Source organism: Cryptomeria japonica, chromosome 10 (assembly GCF_030272615.1).
Source record: "Cryptomeria japonica chromosome 10, Sugi_1.0, whole genome shotgun sequence".
Lineage (NCBI taxonomy): Eukaryota > Viridiplantae > Streptophyta > Pinopsida > Cupressales > Cupressaceae > Cryptomeria > Cryptomeria japonica.
This window is the reverse complement of record NC_081414.1, coordinates 839,707,116-839,726,229: the sequence shown is the minus strand read 5'-3', so window position 1 is coordinate 839,726,229 and position 19,114 is coordinate 839,707,116. Positions and strand designations below refer to the sequence as shown.

The 19,114-nt window shown below is 34.4% G+C and overlaps 1 protein-coding gene across 1 annotated transcript in view; it reads right to left on the bottom strand.

Annotated features, from left to right (window-relative positions):
- Positions 1-758: 758 nt before the first annotated feature.
- Positions 759-19,114, bottom strand: part of LOC131053405 (disease resistance protein TAO1-like) — a 210,073-nt gene continuing 191,717 nt past the window's right edge. Inside the window, exons 7-10 of the mRNA XM_059212943.1 lie at positions 6,249-6,430; positions 4,764-6,100; positions 899-2,059; positions 759-791 (exon numbers count right to left, since the gene is read on the bottom strand). Of these exons, the coding sequence (XP_059068926.1) occupies positions 759-791; positions 899-2,059; positions 4,764-6,100; positions 6,249-6,430 (2,713 nt within the window). The remainder of the gene's footprint in view (positions 792-898; positions 2,060-4,763; positions 6,101-6,248; positions 6,431-19,114) is intronic.

Here is a 19,114-nt window from a genome sequence, read left to right as displayed (position 1 = left end):
TGACCTGCACTGTTTTCATTCAATATTTGAATAAAATCTGTAAACCTACTTTCATTAGGCGGCCCAGCTGTTCCAGAAGACTTCCCTGAACATATGGATTCTATAAAATTTCCAATTCTATTGGAAATTATATCTTCTTTATACGAGCTTTCTGAGCTCTGCATGGCCTCTCCTGAAATATCATCTTCGCCAAATCGATATCTAAAACCCCCAAATTTATGTTCTTTATCATCCACCACTACATTCACCATGCAACAGGCAAGTTTGTTGTCAGCTCTGTAACCACCAAAGTTAAAGAAAAGGTTGGTAATGAGACGATGGCGCCTCCTGGCAGTGGAAGGAATGGCACACGAGCCTGGCGTCGACTTCAAAATTTGTCGAAAACACTCTTCTTCTTCTTCTTTCTCTTGCTCTGTCGTTTCGCCCTTCTCTTTTACTCTTTTCACATAAACAATCCTCAGCCGTCCTCTTTCAGAAGCTGTCTTTGCTATTTCCATCGCTGCCCCAACAAGTCGCTGTATAAGCAGGTGATGATTGAATTCCATGTGGAGAGGGAGGGCGATCACTGCCAGAGCTGTGCCCTCCTCAAACAACATGGACGTTGACCGCTCTATCAGTCGCTGTGTAGTGTTGTCCAATTCTACGCACTTTCCACACAACAAACCCACTCTCGCAGCGCGCGTCCACTCCTCCCAGTCCTGCACAGAACAGATACTAACCTTGCGTCATATATATCAATTTGATTTTTCAAAAAGAGTTCAAATGAGACAAACATGTAAAGATCGGATCCTCTACTTACCACAGATTTCTCTTCGGTACGCACAACCATTGGAGATTCGTCCTCATCCCGTATTTCTTTCCACCTCTCTATCAATTTAGCACTTTCTCCAATATCTACTTTATCGCAATGACGCAATTTTATTATTCTCTCCATTGCTGCGCCGTCCAACTCGGGACAATAATTAAAATATGTCATAGTCAAAGATGCTAAATTATCAAAATCGTCTGGCAATTTTTCTAGTTTGAAACAAAGTCGTATCCGTAAAAAATCTAATCTTTGAAGGTTCCCGAATCCTTCTGGAAGACTCGATATTAACAAGCCCTCTAAATACAAGGATTCCAAACATATGAGCTCCCCGAACCCTGAAGGAAGACTCACTAAACTGGAACAACAGATCAACTTCAACTTTTTTAAGGCTGTCAGTGCTTGAAATCCATGAGGCAACTCCTTCAGTTTAGGACACATTTCAACAGTCATTTCACTCAACAAACTTAATTGGCCAAAGTCTCCTGGAAGCGCTACAATGCTGCTGCAATCATTTATTTCTAAGGTCTGTAAACATGTCAAGTGAACGAAGCTATTGGGGAGAGTGGATAATGAATTGCAGTATATCAATTTGAGGTGAGAAAGACATGGCATGTTTCCAAAACATGACGGAAGCTCATCTAAACTAAGCAGTGATTGCAGATTGAGCGACTCTATCCGAAGTTTCGCAAAGCTTTCTGGTAGTCTCTTCAAGGCGATGCATCCGGTCAAGTCCAAGTTTTGTAGAGAGGATAAACCGCCAAATCCTTGAGGTAGCTCCCTCAAATTTTCACAGTCTCTCGTGCTCAGCTCTTCCAGTGCACTCAGCTTTCCCAGGTCATCAGGTAAATTTTGAAGAAGCGTGCATCCTTGTAGCCTCAGACAAGTCATTGAAGATAGCAGCCCAACGTCTTGTGGCAGCGAAGCCAACTTTGTGCAGTCTTGCAGGCTCAAATGCTTCAACTTCTTGAGTTCTCCAATTCCTTGAGGCAAAACTTCCAAGTGGCACTTATCCAGATTCAAACGCTCAAGAGAGGCCAGAATACTGATATCTTTCGGTAGCTGCCCGCAACAATTCAACTTGAGATCTAGTAGAGATGCAGGGAACCCAAATTTCGCTGGAAGTTTCACCAACATCCTCGTTTCCACAATAAAACTTTGTAAAGAGAGCAGGTTTTGCAATGGCAGTGCTTCAAAGGATTGGCCATAGGGATGTGGTACATGATGAGAGATGATCCTCAGACTCCGTGGAAGCTGTGTGCAAAAACAAATCGTCTTAAAAACAGCCTGTGTTACTTAAATGCAGCCTGAAAACTAATTATAAGCGCAGAAAGGAAGACACTAACAGCATTTCATATTCATCATAATAAAAAGAAATCAACGTACAGCCGTAAACGAGAATCGAGCAATCAACACATACCCAATATTTTTTTTAAACTATATGCTGAGACCGTGTTGCTCAAATTGCATACTTTCACACAGTTTTTCTTTATCTTCTTTCATTAAAAAAATACAGAAATGAAGCCACTGTATAAATAGATTATGCAATTGCAGAATTCTTGGAATATTAAGGTTTATGCAATTATATAGTTTCATAATATATCATTCATATAGCTAATTCTAAGAAATTATTTGAGGTAGTTTTGAAAAGTCTGAGAAATTAATGTTATATAAGTATTTATAGAATTCACTGTAAAATCTTTTATAAATTTAATAATACTATTACTAGCATTGTTGTTCTTATCATGATTAAATTTTCATTAATATTTGTGTCAAATTATTTCTCAACCAGCTTCATAGTATAAGAGAGAAAGGAGAAATAATTGTCAATTAAAATTTTCTTTTAATTGAAATATTTCAAGTATATTATGTTAGTATAAATTATAAGGAAACGAGTATAAAGATTAAAGATATTAAGAGGGGGAAAACAAAAATATTTATGTAGAGGTACTCAATTTATTTTCTAAGGTACTTATAGAGATATAAGGTAAATATTTTATAATTTAAAAATCAAAAGTTGATTTATTTAATAAGTATTGAGATTATTTTAGTTTATCAATGTAAAAGGGTGTGCAATGTGGTTGGAGTGAAGACAAAATCATTGTTGCAATTGAAGGTTCCAAGTTCAAAGTTATTTGTGGTCATTTTGTGTTGGTCTATTTTGATATTGAAGACAAAATCATTGTTGCAATTGAAGGTTCCAAGTTCAAAGTTATTTGTGGTCATTTTGTGTTGGTCTATTTTGATATTGAAGACAAAATCATTGTTGCAATTGAAGGTTCCAAGTTCAAAGTTATTTGTGGTCATTTTGTGTTGGTCTATTTTGATATTGGTATAAATGGCTTGCAAAGTCAATATTTTGATTGAAAACATAATTTTATTGTATATATGCATTTTTGTTTCAACCAAACATTCTATTGCACTAGAAGCTTTATAAATATGCCTAAATTTTTTTGTTTTGTTGGTTGGACTTTCAAAGATTGTAGTACTACCTTTGGTGCCACCTTTGGAAGGTAAGGACTGACAAATGGCTGATTTGATGCAAGGTTGGACTTTTATCATCTCAAACTTGCTTCATGATAAATGGTGTTTTGTATGAGAAGTATATGTTTTTTAGTTTATTTTTTATTAGTCAGTTTCTTGTTGGTAATTTAGGATAATTTTAAGAGGTTATGAGAATGTAATATTCTATAAGCATTCCCATAGTTAATTATAAAAGCCTGTACAAATTTAATAATATTTATTATACGACATATTTTATTATTACTATTGTAAATTAGATTCTCGAATATATTTGTCCACTTCATTTCCAACAATAACATATTTTATTGATACTAAAAATCATAGTTTTAAAACTCATGGACTCGCCACGGACTCACGAGTCCGTGGGAGCCACGAGTCGACTCACCAAGGACTCGCGAGGCGAGTCCATTTGAAAGACTCGCGAGTCTTTTGCAAGGACTCGCACGACCCAAAAAAAACGTAGGGAAGCTTTAAAAATGAGTTTTTTGTTTTGTTTTTGTTGCCTTCATTTGGCATAACTCCCCCCCTTTTTGACTTTTTTGGGGGTTAAGGGTAACCCTAATTGGACGTGAGCCAATAGAAAAATAACACCCGACGCCTTTATAAAATAATAAAAGTATTTTTGGCGCTGCCCCCAAACCCCCGTCAAAAAATCTAGAGGGAAACTGCGCTGATGGAAGTAGGGAAAATTTAACCTCCAAGTCTGATTAGGCTCCATATAACAACATAATTAGCATTGAAGAAATCTTGGTAATATGCATTTTAGAGTTGAAAGTTTGAAACTATGAGTATAAATTATGAAATTTCAAATATTGTGCGTTTGTAGATCATATGACATGTGTAATGTTTCAATTATGGCTCTTATGTTCTCTAAATGCATTAATTTCTTTATGTTTTTTTGTAAAACTACGGTTTTTTTTTTTTGCCGAGTCCTTGCCGAGTCTTTTGCGAGTCTTTCACGAGTCCAAGTCCGAATCCAAATTTTTGGTTTGCCGAGTCCGAGTTTTTCAACTATGCTAAAAATAACAAATAGAACACCAATACATAGACAATACACAAATTATAGTATATAAGAATAGTTTATGAATTGATACATTTTAAAAACTGAATAACCATTAATTATGACCCTAACAAATAACAAATAAAACTGTAAAAATATATACTAATCACTCAAAAAGTCTCCTTAAAAAAAACTTCATTGAATAAAAAATTTCCCAAATAAAAGTAAGTTTGTACCACCATCACTTACACTATTAGATATGATTTAACAGCTTCTAAAATTAACAACTGTGAACAAAGCAGTAACTCTTCCACTTGCAAATTCTGTATATCCAATTATCTTGTTCCTCATATATTAGAAATTTTCTACTCGACGGCGTTAAAATGAATTAATATCCTAATTATTTCATTACATTTTATTTAAAATACTTCTTACCTTAGGCAAATTCATGCCGTCCTTTGATCTGTTGAAAAAAGCTCTGAGGTTGTGCAGTTTTAAAGTGTCTTCAAATGGAAAATGAATCGTATCCCCCACACTAAGATACCTCAAATTCTGAAAAGTTCTATTGCAAAGAGGCCCATTGAAATTTACCCAATCTCCAATCATCAGTACTCTCAACGACTTGCACGTGGCATTTAAATGCCTGGTCTCAACTGTGACTAAAGTCTCGTTCCCAACAAGAGAGATGCCCTTTATATTTCTGAGATCTGCTTCATCTTCTGTGACTTGTAATAATTTTTTGTAATTTGATATCCTTGTGTGTTCGGCTTCTTTTTCTCCCATTAAGCGGAGGACGTCGTGAACAATCACGACGCCCGAGTCGCCTTTATTTATCAGCATTTTGCTCTCAAGAGTCTTAACTGTAGATTCATCTAGAATCTTACAAACAAGATCCCATTCCCAACCATAAAAATATTTGCAAATATCAAGGAATGCCTCTTGATCTTCCTTCTCCAACTTACTGTAAACAAAGAAAAGCTGTTTACTGAGATTTTCTTCCTTCGCAAAACCATCGGGGTTTCCCTCATGAAGCGCCTTGAGAGCTTCTTTGTAACTTGCTTTCTCTCTATCACCTCTTAAGTGCTTCCCGAAAACAGACAAGAGTATTGGGACGCCTCTACATGCATCTGCAACATCGTTAATGAAAGCATTTTCGTCAAAGTCGCCTTTCAGTTGTCCATCACTGTGTAAGATTGTTTCTCTCAGGAAGATTCTTGCCGTTTCATTAGAAAAAGCATTCACATCATATTCCTTATAGGTGATACTGAGTTTTGATATAAGATTTTTCTCTCGGGACGTGATAAATATTCTCAGCTTTGTTTTTGACTTCCCCAGATTCTCCGCTGACATAGTCTTAGATTTGTCGAACCATAGTAAATTTTCTGGCAGGAGCTGATGGACATATCTTTTGTCGACGACATTATCGATGAAAAGAAGGCAGGATTTGTTTTCCATGACATCTTGAAGACGGAGATGGCCTTCCTGTGGATTTCGCAAATCCTGTTTCACTCCTCCAAAATCATAAATAATATCTTGTTGGAGCTTCATGATGTGGGATGTTACATCGGCACTTTTGTCGTCAATTATGACTCTGCAAAATTTGAAATCTGCACAAGATTGGGGATGGTTCAGGTACAAATTCTGAATAACTGAAGCCGCAAGCGTGCTTTTGCCCACACCACCGAAGCCGCATAACACAACGGCCACCGCTGGCTCCGTGCCTTCCATATCCAATAATGCTTTCACCTCTGCTACTTTTTCTTCAATCCCGACTGTTTAGTTTGACAAAAAGAAAATAATTGTATTAGAATGGGTATAAGCAACACTTCTTTATTTATTTAACTTCCAAAGAAATCAATTTATAATCCTGGTCCAGCCTTAAGCCTCTAAACATATCAATGGAACAAATGAATTTGTTACCTGGCTCAAACTCAAGTAGCCTGAGTGGTGATTCCTCAAAACGCACAGTGGCCTTTCGAAGAAGCTGTTTAGTGTTTTGAAGAATCTGAAGGTTAAGTGGTAAGCCAAGAGAGGTCCTTATATCCCTTATACTTTGATTTGTCTTTTCAAGTTGGGCCAGGGTAGTTGTGGCAGACCAATACCTGTACAAATCACCAAAGAATAAAAGCGACGCGTCATCAATATTAAAATTTAGAAAGCGAAAGAAAGACCCAAAAAGGAAGATGCGCTTTTCCAATATACTATTTAGGGACGATGAGTCTCACAGATTCACATTGGTTTAGAAATAAAATAGCTTTCATTATATGTTATGTCGGTTATTACAATACCTAAATTTCATTATAATGTGTAGTTAATGGTTAGTGATTTGATAGATTTATAAATAACAAAGAAATATTTTAATCATTTTTAAAGAGAATTTTTAAAAAATTTATATTAAAAATATTATAAAATATAAAAAGGATAAACATAAAATATAAAAAGGATAAACATATTTTAACAAGTTTTGATAGCAAATTTCAATATCAAGAACATTAAAAATTTAAAATTATTTTAAAAAAGAAGTAAAATTATTTTCAATATCAATTATGGTTAGATACATTATTTTTATTTTTATTTATTTATTTTTAATATCAAAAGAGTAATCTATATTACATCAATCAATAAAAATTAATTAAATAAAAGTTTAGGTACTATATTTATATAATTACAATCAAGCGTTAATAAATAAATTAAATATATAAAAAGTTAGCATAAAATACACTTGAAATCATAATTAATATTTTAAAATCATATTAACAATTAGGGCAAAGAAAATTAAACAAACTAAGCCAAGAAATATAATATAAGTCATAAGAGGAGGTGTGGAGGGAAGGATTGGGGCTCCAATCGCCATCACTAACTCAAACATGATTGATTTTCAAATGAAATAATTTCAACCCAAGCTTATTTCGGTGAGAAGATTCCAAACATTTTTTTTATTTTTTTACTTGTGTGGCATTATATGTTTGAAGCTAAATACTTTAAATAAAAATGTTTTTCTCAAAGTCTGCATCACTAGGTGAGTTGTCTTGAGCCACAGGTCTGCTCGCCATAGCCCTCCGGTTCAGTTCCCTCCTCCAACTTAAGAGGGGGAGTGCTTGTGAGTTGTGGATCCTCCCCGCAAGGGGTACCCTTGTCATAGCAAAGAAAAAAAAAGGTATTTCTCAAAATAACTAACATACAATTAAAAACTAATGGTCTCTCCATCATGTATTTTAAGTGAAATTATTTTGACTAAAACCAATTCCTCTATAAATTGTTGAACTAGCATCTCACTTCACAACTTACCCCTCCTCTTTGCAAATTTAGTAAAACCCTAACTTGTAGTCTATATTTCTTGGACTAAATATATTTTCAACAAAATCTAAAATACCATTTGTTAAGATTCAAATCTTAGATTTTGGAATTTTATTTTTCTATTTTTTTAAAATAATATTTCTAAAATTTGTATCGCAACTACCTCATAAAAGTAAAATATAAGATAATTGAACATTCAAAATAATATACAAATATTCATTTTCAAAAGTTATAAAAAATATGGTGCACTAATCATGATAATCCTCTCACAAATGTTAAACCCTAACTATTGATTTTGATTTCCTTTAGTAATTATATTTTCAAACTCAAAAGTCATAAATTGAAAATAGTAATTTATATATTTTAATTATTTTTTAATATTTATGACAAATAAGTCATTACAATAAGTTGTAAGACTAATTAAAATTCAAAAAATATACAAAAATTGACATAGTAGAAGAGATAATTCTATCAAAAAGTGTGTGTAACTAGTATAGATATCTTAAATCTTTCTAGGAATTATATCTAACACTTTTTAAAATTTTGTTTGTGTTTTCTTCTATATTTTTTAGTTTTATTAATTATTTAAATTTAATACATCCATTCAACTTGTGTCCATCAACTTTTTAACTTTAATTAGCAAATTAAAAAATGTCAGATCAACAAATCAACTTTTTCTTGACTAATAAATAATTTAAACTTAAAAAGTACCAGGTATTTCGTTTCATCACATATAGGGACACCTATATTTTACATGCTACCTATTTATAAAATGTTATGTTTATTATTAAATAATAATACTTTGACTTGTAAAATGGCTATCAAGATAAGAGTTTTTCTTAACACACTTATATCATTACATTCTACCCCTTCCTACTGTTGTAAAATATCTACAATAAATAAATGGTTTAAACATAATTGAAGTTCCATCAAAACTATTGTATATTTGATAAAATTGACTTTCAATTTTTAATAAAATTAAATATTTATCAAAAAAAATTCTATGCATTAGATAATCAGGCTATTTAAGTGAAGAAAAACAAGAAGAATAAATTAAGTTCAGTATAGTAAAAGTGGAGGCACATTGATCATATTTTCTAAAAAAAATTTGAGAAATAGTTTTTTTCTATAAAATTTTCAAAGATATATCCATTTTTAATTACAAAATAAAACTACACAAAAAATTTATACAATTCATTTGTTTATATCACTTTAGATTTAAAACATATATAGCACTTTTAGGTGTTTCAAATTGAGAAACCAGATTTGCCATAAGCATTTACTTTATAAATCTGAGGCATAATCATGAAATTTCATTCTATCATCTATGCAATTACATCCATCTAGCTAAAGTAAAATTTTTAACATATAGACACTATGAACATTGTAAATAACATTCCTTGGATAAATTCAATGTGATATATAAGATGCTTAGGTTGTATGACCATTTTCTTCACTTAAACCTAGATGTTTAGAAACACAATTCTAATAATTAAGACATATTTATTGAAATCAATTAGTTAGCTAAGTGTTGTAGTAGTTTTAAAAATTGCTTCATTACATCATTATAAAAGTGGAAATGAGTGAAGAAAATTCCCCAAAAAGGACATATTAAATAGAAATGGATATGATGGAATGAAATAAAAGAATGAATCCAAGAAAAATTATCATAGAAAATAGTTATATTTAAAAGTGTTTGAATGATTCAATTCAATTATAGATGGATAAGTAGCCTTTACCATGGTAGTTATTATGGTATAATAACTATCTCATTTTCCCTTAGCCTTATCATAGGCTTGATGATCATTAGCCTTCATTAAAGATAGTTATTATGGTATAAATAATTTTTGTTGGGCCCTTTGGTACATTTATTGAAGTCTCTTGGTCTTCTAAGGAAGAATACATTCTTTAACTATAATGGAAGTTGCCATTGAATGTTAACTAATTTGAAATTTACCATAGGATACATCATTATATATGTTCACTTGTGGAATAGGATTTGAAGATGATTTAGTTATATTGTGAAGCCCTTCAATAAACATTTCCTTACTACTTCTAGACACATCCTCCACAATATCATCATACAACTAATATCCTTCTAATCATAATCACCAAAAAAGATGTACTCAACAATCTTCTTATCCTTTTTTTTCTCCAAACTCATCAAGCATGTAAGCACAAGATTCACATATAAATACTCTATAATACTTTAATATTTCCTTACCTCTATATACTTTCTTAGGAGTGATATTCTATGAAAACATTATAGAGGATCATTTAAGACTTGAGTTATTTTATTGGCAACCTTAGCCCTAAGAGACAAAGGAATATCACTGGATTGTATCATGCAGCATATCATTTCCACTAAGATTCTATCATTCCTTTTCAATAACATCATTTTGTTGAGGAGAATATGTGTTATCCAATGATGTTCACAAAAAGAAGTTGATGTCCACTTTGGAGAGTCGATTTTGGAATATGCAAAAATGAAGTTTCTATTTCATGTTGAGTCTACATGAAATGTGGGATTATTTTGGAGGTGTAGTTGTTTATTTGGTAGGTGCGGTTTCTTATGCATGAGTTGTCAGTTGAAAAGTTACCTTTTGCATGTGTGATGTTGGAATCTTCCATACATGGCATCTTCATGCTTAGGTGTGTGTTTTGGAAACTTGCATTTAATGCACTATAAGCTATATAAATACAAGTGTTTGCTAGAGGAGTTAACGAGAGGAGATTGATTTACACAATGGTTATGTTGTCTCCATGCAAAGGCTTAGAACCTAAAAGTATGTTGTAACCTTGTTGATAAATAATACATTGGCTCTATGTTTATGGAGTGTGGGGTTTTTAACCCAAAAGAGTTTTCCCCATGTATATCTATGTTTTTTGTTCTATTTTATTCTTCTAGTATTACTATTCTATGTTATTGAATCTATATGATATAATGCTACTAGATTTTGCTTAATCTATAAAGATCTTTAAATTGTAACTAATTTTCTTTGATGTTTAATTTATCTAAGAAATAAACTACGTCTATTTTCACTTTATTAGAATAGTATTATGTGTTTGTATCAGCTTGTTGGAATTCATTTTAAAGAAGCATAAGATATTTGATGTGCATACTGATCTTAGAGGTCTTTCTAGGATTTCCTCATTTCCCTTCAATTGGTATAAGATATTTGTCTCATCATGTGCATGTATTTAAGGTTCTAGGAATTCATTTGGTTAAGATTTCTTATCTTGGTAAGATTGAGGATTTTTTTTTTGAAGTAATCGATTGATGATTAATACTTTGAAAAGTGCTTGTATTATAGTTCATCTACCTGTTAGGAGATAGTAGAAATTTTGAAATATGGAGAATATGGAGTATTATGGAGTTGATCTGTTGATATTATATTGATTTGGAGCTTCTATTTGATTGATTAATAACCTAATGCATGGTTGTCTTGTTACATCTTATGGTTGTGTGTAGCAGAGATTTTATATTGGGTATCTATTTTAGGCTCCTTAAGAATATGAATAAACTTGGTTAGTCTAAACTATAGCGTAATGTGTTTATTTTGGGTGCTTGTTTTAGTCATTGTTATTGGAAGGCATTATTTCATTATCTCTAAGTGCATGTAGGTTATGGAGCTGATCAATAGATGATTTGGAGGCTTCTAGAATAAGCTATCTCCCTCATATGCAAGTACATGATGGTGATTATGGAGTTGGCCTACAAATGGGCTTAGATTTCTTGAACCTCTTCTTCCTCATCAATGGTTGTAGTTGTGTGACTCAACTTCATGTTCATTGGATATGAGCATTTTATAGATATTTCATCTAAAATTTATGGTAATTTTCATTTATTTTATATCATTACTATGCTTTAACCTTTTTTATTTCTTTTATAATTGTGGGTCTTCTAGATGCTAAGTGGATATGGGTTTGCATTTATGTTCAAGAACTTGGTAGTTTTTAATTTTTTAAACAGTTAATCAAAATTTGTGGTTTAGTAGATCTATAGATGAGATATTTTCTAGATAATGGTTCTTCTAAGGTGACTCTGGAGTAGATAGTTATAGCTCTACATGTATGATTCATGCATTTTTGAGAAGGAGTGGTCTTCTTACTATGGAGATGTCTTTGATTAAGGAAAAATCAGGTTTTGAGGGGACCCAAAACCCCACACAATAGGTTTTGAAGGGACCTGAAAGCCTAAGATTTTACTAGGATTTGGAACCCACAATACTACACTGCCAAAGAGTAAAAACATAAAAAATAAACAACCCAAACACAACTAAACTAACAAACTCCAACCAAATACTAACACATCAACAAACAAATAGAGCCAGCCAACCAATCAAGAGATAATAAATACAAATCAAGTTGGCCACACCAACAAGACTACAACCTTAAACTATAGCTCTTAAAAGAAGAGGATGAGGGTTTAATAGGAACCCTCAACTGAACAACATGGAAATTCTGGGCTCTTTTAACCTATGACAAAAACTCCAAGAAGCTAAAAGCTAGCCCAAACCTTGACCAAAAACAACCATAGTCTATACTGGGCCCTTGAAAAACTATCAACTTCTATCCAAACAAGAAAACACAAAAAAAGCATTAAGATCTGAATAGAAACATGGGGGTTTTGAAAGGCTCTCCTAACCCTTAGAATGGGTTTTGTAATGGCTCCCAAAACCACTAGGATGAAGCCTACAACCTCAAAGCTTTTGAAAGTCACACCTCTAACAACAAAGAATCTATCCACCTCAATAGGATAGGAAACCATCTCAATAGGAGTTGGAAGGTAGGAAACCATCAACAGGGAGAACAAAGCTTCAAACCATGAAATAAATTCCATCAACCAAGAGATGGAATCACAACTTATTACTAAACAACTTGGTTTTAAGAAGGCTCCTAGAACCACATGTTGGTTAAGAGGCCTAAACCATCCTAGCTCCAAGTAGCTAAGCATAACCAAAATCTCCACCTCTATAGGAGAAAATGGATAGGAACTCATCAGCGAGGAGAGACCAGAAATTGACCAATCGACCTCTTCAAACAAGTCATCACCAGTCATTCACCAGCACCACCCAAACATCACCACAACACCCAACTCCACCTCAATAGGAGGGAGGTTGTCTCCAATACCATCAATCTCTGCCTTCAAAGAAGGAAGGGTCACCTCAATAAGGAAAACTAAAGAAAACCCATGCTACAGAGAGAGGGCAAGGCAAAAGATAGTGTAAGTGAGAACACGATTGGATCCAAGAAGATAGCCCTTCAAAAAATATTCAAATGAACACCAAGGCACATAAGGAATTAATAGCAACCCCATATGGCTTGCCGAATCAAGAAGAGAAAAGAGGGAAAAGGGCACAAGAAGAAAAAAAGTGCACCCCTACCCTCAGGGCCTTCAACTAGGGTTCCATTAAGAATACCACCGACATGAAAAAGAGTAGCATGGAATGAAACAAAAATACCCTCCCCAAGGATAGAAGATAATCTGAGAGGAAAGGAGAGACCAAAAAACCAAAGAGGAAGCTTGCAACAGAGGTTTCACCTAGGTCCCAAGCCTTAACTTTGCACCAAACCACCAAAAGGAAGGAGGGAGGCATGTAAAAACCACCAGCACTATCTGAAGAAATAGGGACATCTCTGAGAGAAAAAAACTACACCCACCCCTACACACCGTAGATACATGCACATCTCTGAGAGCACCAAAGCCTCGACCACATGTGCCCAATTAATATAGGACACACTATCCCCAACACACATACCTTTCATAGAGAAAGGGTGAGGAAGCAGAGTACAGAGGAACCCACAACCATAAAGGGCCGGCAAAGGGTGAGCCTCAATAAACAAAATCTCCCACCATCAAGCCACACCAATAGAAGAGCCCACACACAAGAAGAGAAACCACAACTCCGAGAACCCAACACTTGAACCCACACCAATAGGAAATACACCTCCATCCTTGAGAATGTCTCCATCTGCAACCCACACCTAAAACCCAACACTCCCATCCCTGTACAAAAGTGAAAGAAATGAAGCACAAGCACCACCATTACCAATGCTAGCCATAACCTCAAGAAAGAAGCAGCCACTGCAAACTCCTTCAATGTCGTCATCGTCGTCATCTCCTTTGCCTTTTTCATCTCCAGCCTCTTTTGCAATGCAAGGGCCACTTCGAACATTAGACCCTCGCCCGCTCCTTTTCCCACTCATCCCATATTTCTTACTATGGAGATGTTGGTATGTGATTATTCACTCATTATTTTTTGTAGCATTTTTTCTCAATGGGTTCTTAGACTATGGTTCTCATAGGTGGACATGGTTTTTATCAAATCAAATGTGTGCTTGGTCTAGTTCTTTGATTCATGTGGTCTACATGATTATTCTCTTCAATATCTCTAATTTGGAGGTTACTAATGTGATGATAATTGTTCATGTTTTAGTGTATGGGTCTAAGAGTTATGCAATTGTGTGGGCTGATCACCTATCTAGTTATAGTGGGTCGACTTGATTGTGGACTATTTATATCCACCAAAGTTGATTCAATACTGATGCAAAATTTGTTAGTTAGCCTTGTCTATGGTCATTTGTGCATTAGTATGATTTCTTTAAGATGAGAGCATGGATATGTTTGAGTACACCTAGATATTCAGTTATGGGGACCTAAAGTATGTTTGTCATGATGTCACAGATAGCTTGAATATATATCTTTGTGTGATTTTTTTATAGTGATGGTTTATTTTTCTTGGCTTGGTGATCTTGGTTCCACTTGGTTTTATCAATATTATACTTGCATGTGTGTAGAATTGGATGATCTTCATATTAGGAGATGGTTTCTCATAATGTTTGTAGAGCTCAAAATCACCGTTTAGTGGGAGATTTAGTAATGACTGTGCATTCATCACTTGTTGATGGATGATCTTCTTTAGTCTTATAAATTTTCAAGATATGGAGTAGCTGGTGGTTCACATCAGAGAGAATTTGATTTCAACCCAAGACTGAAAAAAGAAGTATCTTGATGCCCATAGAGTAGATTGTCAATTTTTAGTAGGTGGTCACGTGTTCTTGATAGTGTTTCATTAGAAGAGCCCCGTCCTCTATGGGGAAGGCTCTAAGTTAGTGCCACATTTTGTTGGACCTTCTAAAATTTTAGAGATAATTGGTCCTATTGCCTACCATCTAGCCCTACACCTAGCCTATCTCACATCAATGATGTGATCCATGTTTTAGTGCCTCATCAAAATATTGTTAATTTGGCACATGTTCTTGATTGGGGTGCTTTATATGTCAAGGATGGGAAAATTTCTTTGAAGCCCATGCACATCCTTAAATATTAGACACTAACCTTCAAGGGTCAAGACATAGAGTAGGTAAGGTTCCAATGGGACTAAAATGATGAGACTTCATCTACATGGGAGGATGCTACATGGTTGAGACATTTGTACACCTATCTTTTTGTAAGCTTCTAGAGGTAAGCCTGTCACTGATGGAAGCATGTAATGCCTCCCATGTTTGCATTTTGTCATTTTCATTTTTTGCTCAGAGACTTACTCTATATATGCTACTTTCTAATTGTGCATATATAATTCTTTTGTATTGGAACCCACATGGCGCTAACTACTTATATTTATATTCTTTTGTTCATATGATATAACTACTGATGTGGATAGTAGGTTATACTTGTAATTTTAGTGATGATCTTATATGCATGATGACTCTATGATGTTGTGATATGATGTTATATGATGTTGTTTATATTATATTATATTATATTATAAGGATGTTATATGATGTTGTTTATATTATATTATAAGGATATTTGATCCCATTGATTATGATGTAGTTACTTGTTGATGTGTTGATGATGATATATTGTTTACATGGAATATGATGTTATTGACCATGGTTAACATGTAACCCCGATTGGGGAATGATTACTTATGTTGTAGTTATATTATATATGTGTACCCACATTTATGTATGTTTTGGTTCATGTGTGTATAGAGCATTGACTACACCGAGCTCCACAGGTCCGAGCATGCTCATATCCCCAATGATGGTTATAGGAGATAGCACAATGGTCATTTATATGTTACCAAACCCAAAACATTATTCTTAATATGGATGATATTCCATATTGCATATGTTTATACCTCCAACTACCATTTATGTAATGTTTGGTTGCCCTATTTGATCATTGTGAGAGGCTAGTAAATATTGTATGTGCATAGTCAATTAGTTGTTAATTGTCACTCTTATAATATTTATGTTAATGATATTTTATGTTTATAGCATCAATTTAATATATAAGTGTGCAATGTGCCTTATATGTATTTGATTTAAAGAGTTTTTAATGATTTTACCTTTGTTCATTTGGGAGTTTAATTAGTTTTAAAAAAATTATTTGAATTTTATTATTTTTATATTCCCACTCCAAAAGTGAGTTATAATTTGTAATTTTAGTTTATCCTTGAATACTTAGTTCTAATTTCTTGTTGTTTCTCTCAAAACTGTAAATGGCCATTTTGAGTTGTTTATATTTTGGTATTGGTTGAGTAGAATCTAGTGGGAAGATGCTCAAAATATTTGTGTGTGAGAGCTCTACAAGATGTTTGGATTTTGTTGGCTATTTTGGTGTGTGTGGATCTAACTTTTATTTTGAAGATTTACTCAACCTTCAAGTTATGGATCTTGATAATTTTCTTTTGTTTCTAAATTTGTGTGTTTGAGTCTCATTGCAAATGGTTCATAGAATTATTTCAAATCTTTCCATAATTTAAATTTGATCATTTAATTGGTTGTTTTCATTTATTATTTTAAAAATTGAAATTGTGGGTTTATATGAGGAAAACTCTGCCCATTGTTTTTTTGTGGATGAGAGAAATGTTGATTTTGTTGCATTTTTGGAGTGTTGTGTAGTTATAAATCAATGGGTTTTCCTAGAATTTGGATTCATAAAGTATGAATTTTTAAGCTTTTTGGAGGTCCATTAATGATAGGTGGCCTTGTTGGTGTAAATAAATATTCATTTTGGATATTATTACACTTTACTTAAGTTAACTTAGGATAATGCATCTCTTCGTAGTTTGGATTTGAGACACTTAGGGAAGTGTGCACATAGGGATAGAGCTTGTAGGAGAAATTCCACCTTTTGTGGTCTTATTTTGCTGTTACACTCCACATTTGGTGGGTCATCCACCTCTTGTGGAATATTATATTATTTCTCCTACCTACCCCTAGTATTTCTTACATACCCTTGTTTCTCATTGAGCCACATGTCATATTTGTGTGCTCATACATCCATATGGCCTTGCCTATATAAGCAAGCCTATATTCATTGTATTGGTTAATCCAGTTGATCATTTTGCATATTGATGAGAATACAGTTTGTTCTTGTCATTCTATTGTCTCTTTTTATGCTTTTCATTGTGCCCTTGATCTTGGCAAAATCCTACATGGTATCAGAGCTATTGGGGCTTCATTGATTGGTTTTTGGAGACATCATGGAAGGCTTCTATTTTCGGATTTGGGGATCTTCATTTTTTGGGGGCGTCATACAGCGATTTGGACATCACCGTTGAATCCGGGAGGCCGTTTCCATAAATTTGGACTATAAAGTCGACCTATTTTGGTGAAATTTTTTTTTTCCCCATTTTGGCTATTATCGTATGGATTTTGAAATTTTTTTTCAAAATTTTTTTTATTTTTCGAAAAAAAAATAAAAAATAAAAAAAAAAATTCGTTGTGTTTTAGGGGTCCGTAGACCCCCCTGTACCCTACGTGTGCTGTAGGTCATAGGCGTACCTGTTGTACCCACCACCGCCGTGTACTATGACGGTAGGGCCCGCGCCGACCAGTCTCCCCACCGGCAGCCCAAACTCTCGCTGACGACACCTGTCCTACCTACCGCACAGCGACCGCTCGCCCCACCGCCGCCCAAACAGGTCCCGTCGGTCGCCTCCCACCGGCCGCCACATTCTCGCCGTCGGCTTCCCTCCAGTGCCTCGGCTCCCAACCACTAGTTACCTCCAGCAACGCCTTCGCCCCGCCGGCGTCCACTAATTGTACACCCTAGACAGTGCCACGTCAGCATCCGTACGGAAGCACAGTCAGTTGTCCGTACAGTACGGACGCCCAATCAGCAGGGAGGTGAAGTTTTTGTGACGATCATATGGTCGTCAAATTTAAGACAGTGAATTGCTGACGTTAGTGCCACATCAGCAGCTTTTTGAAAACTTTTTGACCCCTCTCCATTGAGCTTTTCAGTTTTGTAGTCCAACTTTGAAAGGCCATATCTTGCTCATTTTTGCTCCTTTTTTGGTGCAATTTTTTTTGAAATGGGCTAAAATTTCATGATCTTTGGAGTGGTGTGGTTATTTTCTAATTTTGGTGCATAGTTTTTTCAAAATTTTCGGATTCTCTCAGCTGTACCTGTCCAATCCTCAATTCTGCAACTTCAAAGGCCTCGTTTGAGCTCATACAACCTCCTTTTCAAGTGCCATTTTTTTTGAAAGTGCATGTTTTTTCATCTACTTTCATAATATATGATCATATTTTAGAGATTTTGAGTGAAAATTGTACTTTCAGATATTAGTCTTATTTGACCTATTAGGTACTTGTAAATTGCTTGGATCTTAGTTAGATCTCTTACATTATCAGTTTGAGACTCTTTTGGCCTTATTGAGGTAGTTGTAAAATTGTAATCAGAAGTCCATTTTGCCATTTTTTGCAAGTGGCCCATTGTATACACACTAATTATAAAATGCCAAAATCATCACTTTTGGGGGGGGTTCTTTGATTGAGTGAATTTGGGGGGATGTCTTGTGTGATTGTGCCTCTCTTTGTGCTCTTTCCATTTTTGTTGCAATGAGTCCTAATAAGTTTCCACCTTTAACTCCACATAATTATGCATCATGGAAAATTAAAGTATGGAGTAAATTAATGGAAAAGGGTCTCACACATTACATAAATGGAACAATAACAACACCACCTGATCTTAAGGCTGATCCAAATGCTCAATTAGAATGGCTCACAAAGAATTGCATGGCTCTTGGAACCTTGCGCAAGTATGTATCAGATGACCTCATTTTTCACATTGAGAAGTGTAAAACAATCAAAGAGGCTTGGGATATGTTTCAAAAATTGTATGGTCAAGTTGATAAAATCAGAGGCTATCAGATTGACAATGACCTCACCAACTTGGATCCCAAGAGTTTTGATACAATCCAAGATTATGTCACCAAAGAAAATGAGCTAAGAGCGAAGCTTAAGGATTGTGGAATTGACAAAAAAAGATGCTCAGTTGATATTCAACTTGTTGGACAAGCTTGCACCAGAATATGTAGTATTTGTGTCTAGCTTCCAAACTCATCGTTTGACAATGGGGAGTTCTTATGTTATGCCTTCATTTGATGCTTTCACAAAAATGTTAATATTGGAACAATCTAAGTTGTTGAACATGGGGTTTCTCAAGTCTTCAAAGTCCAAGGCTT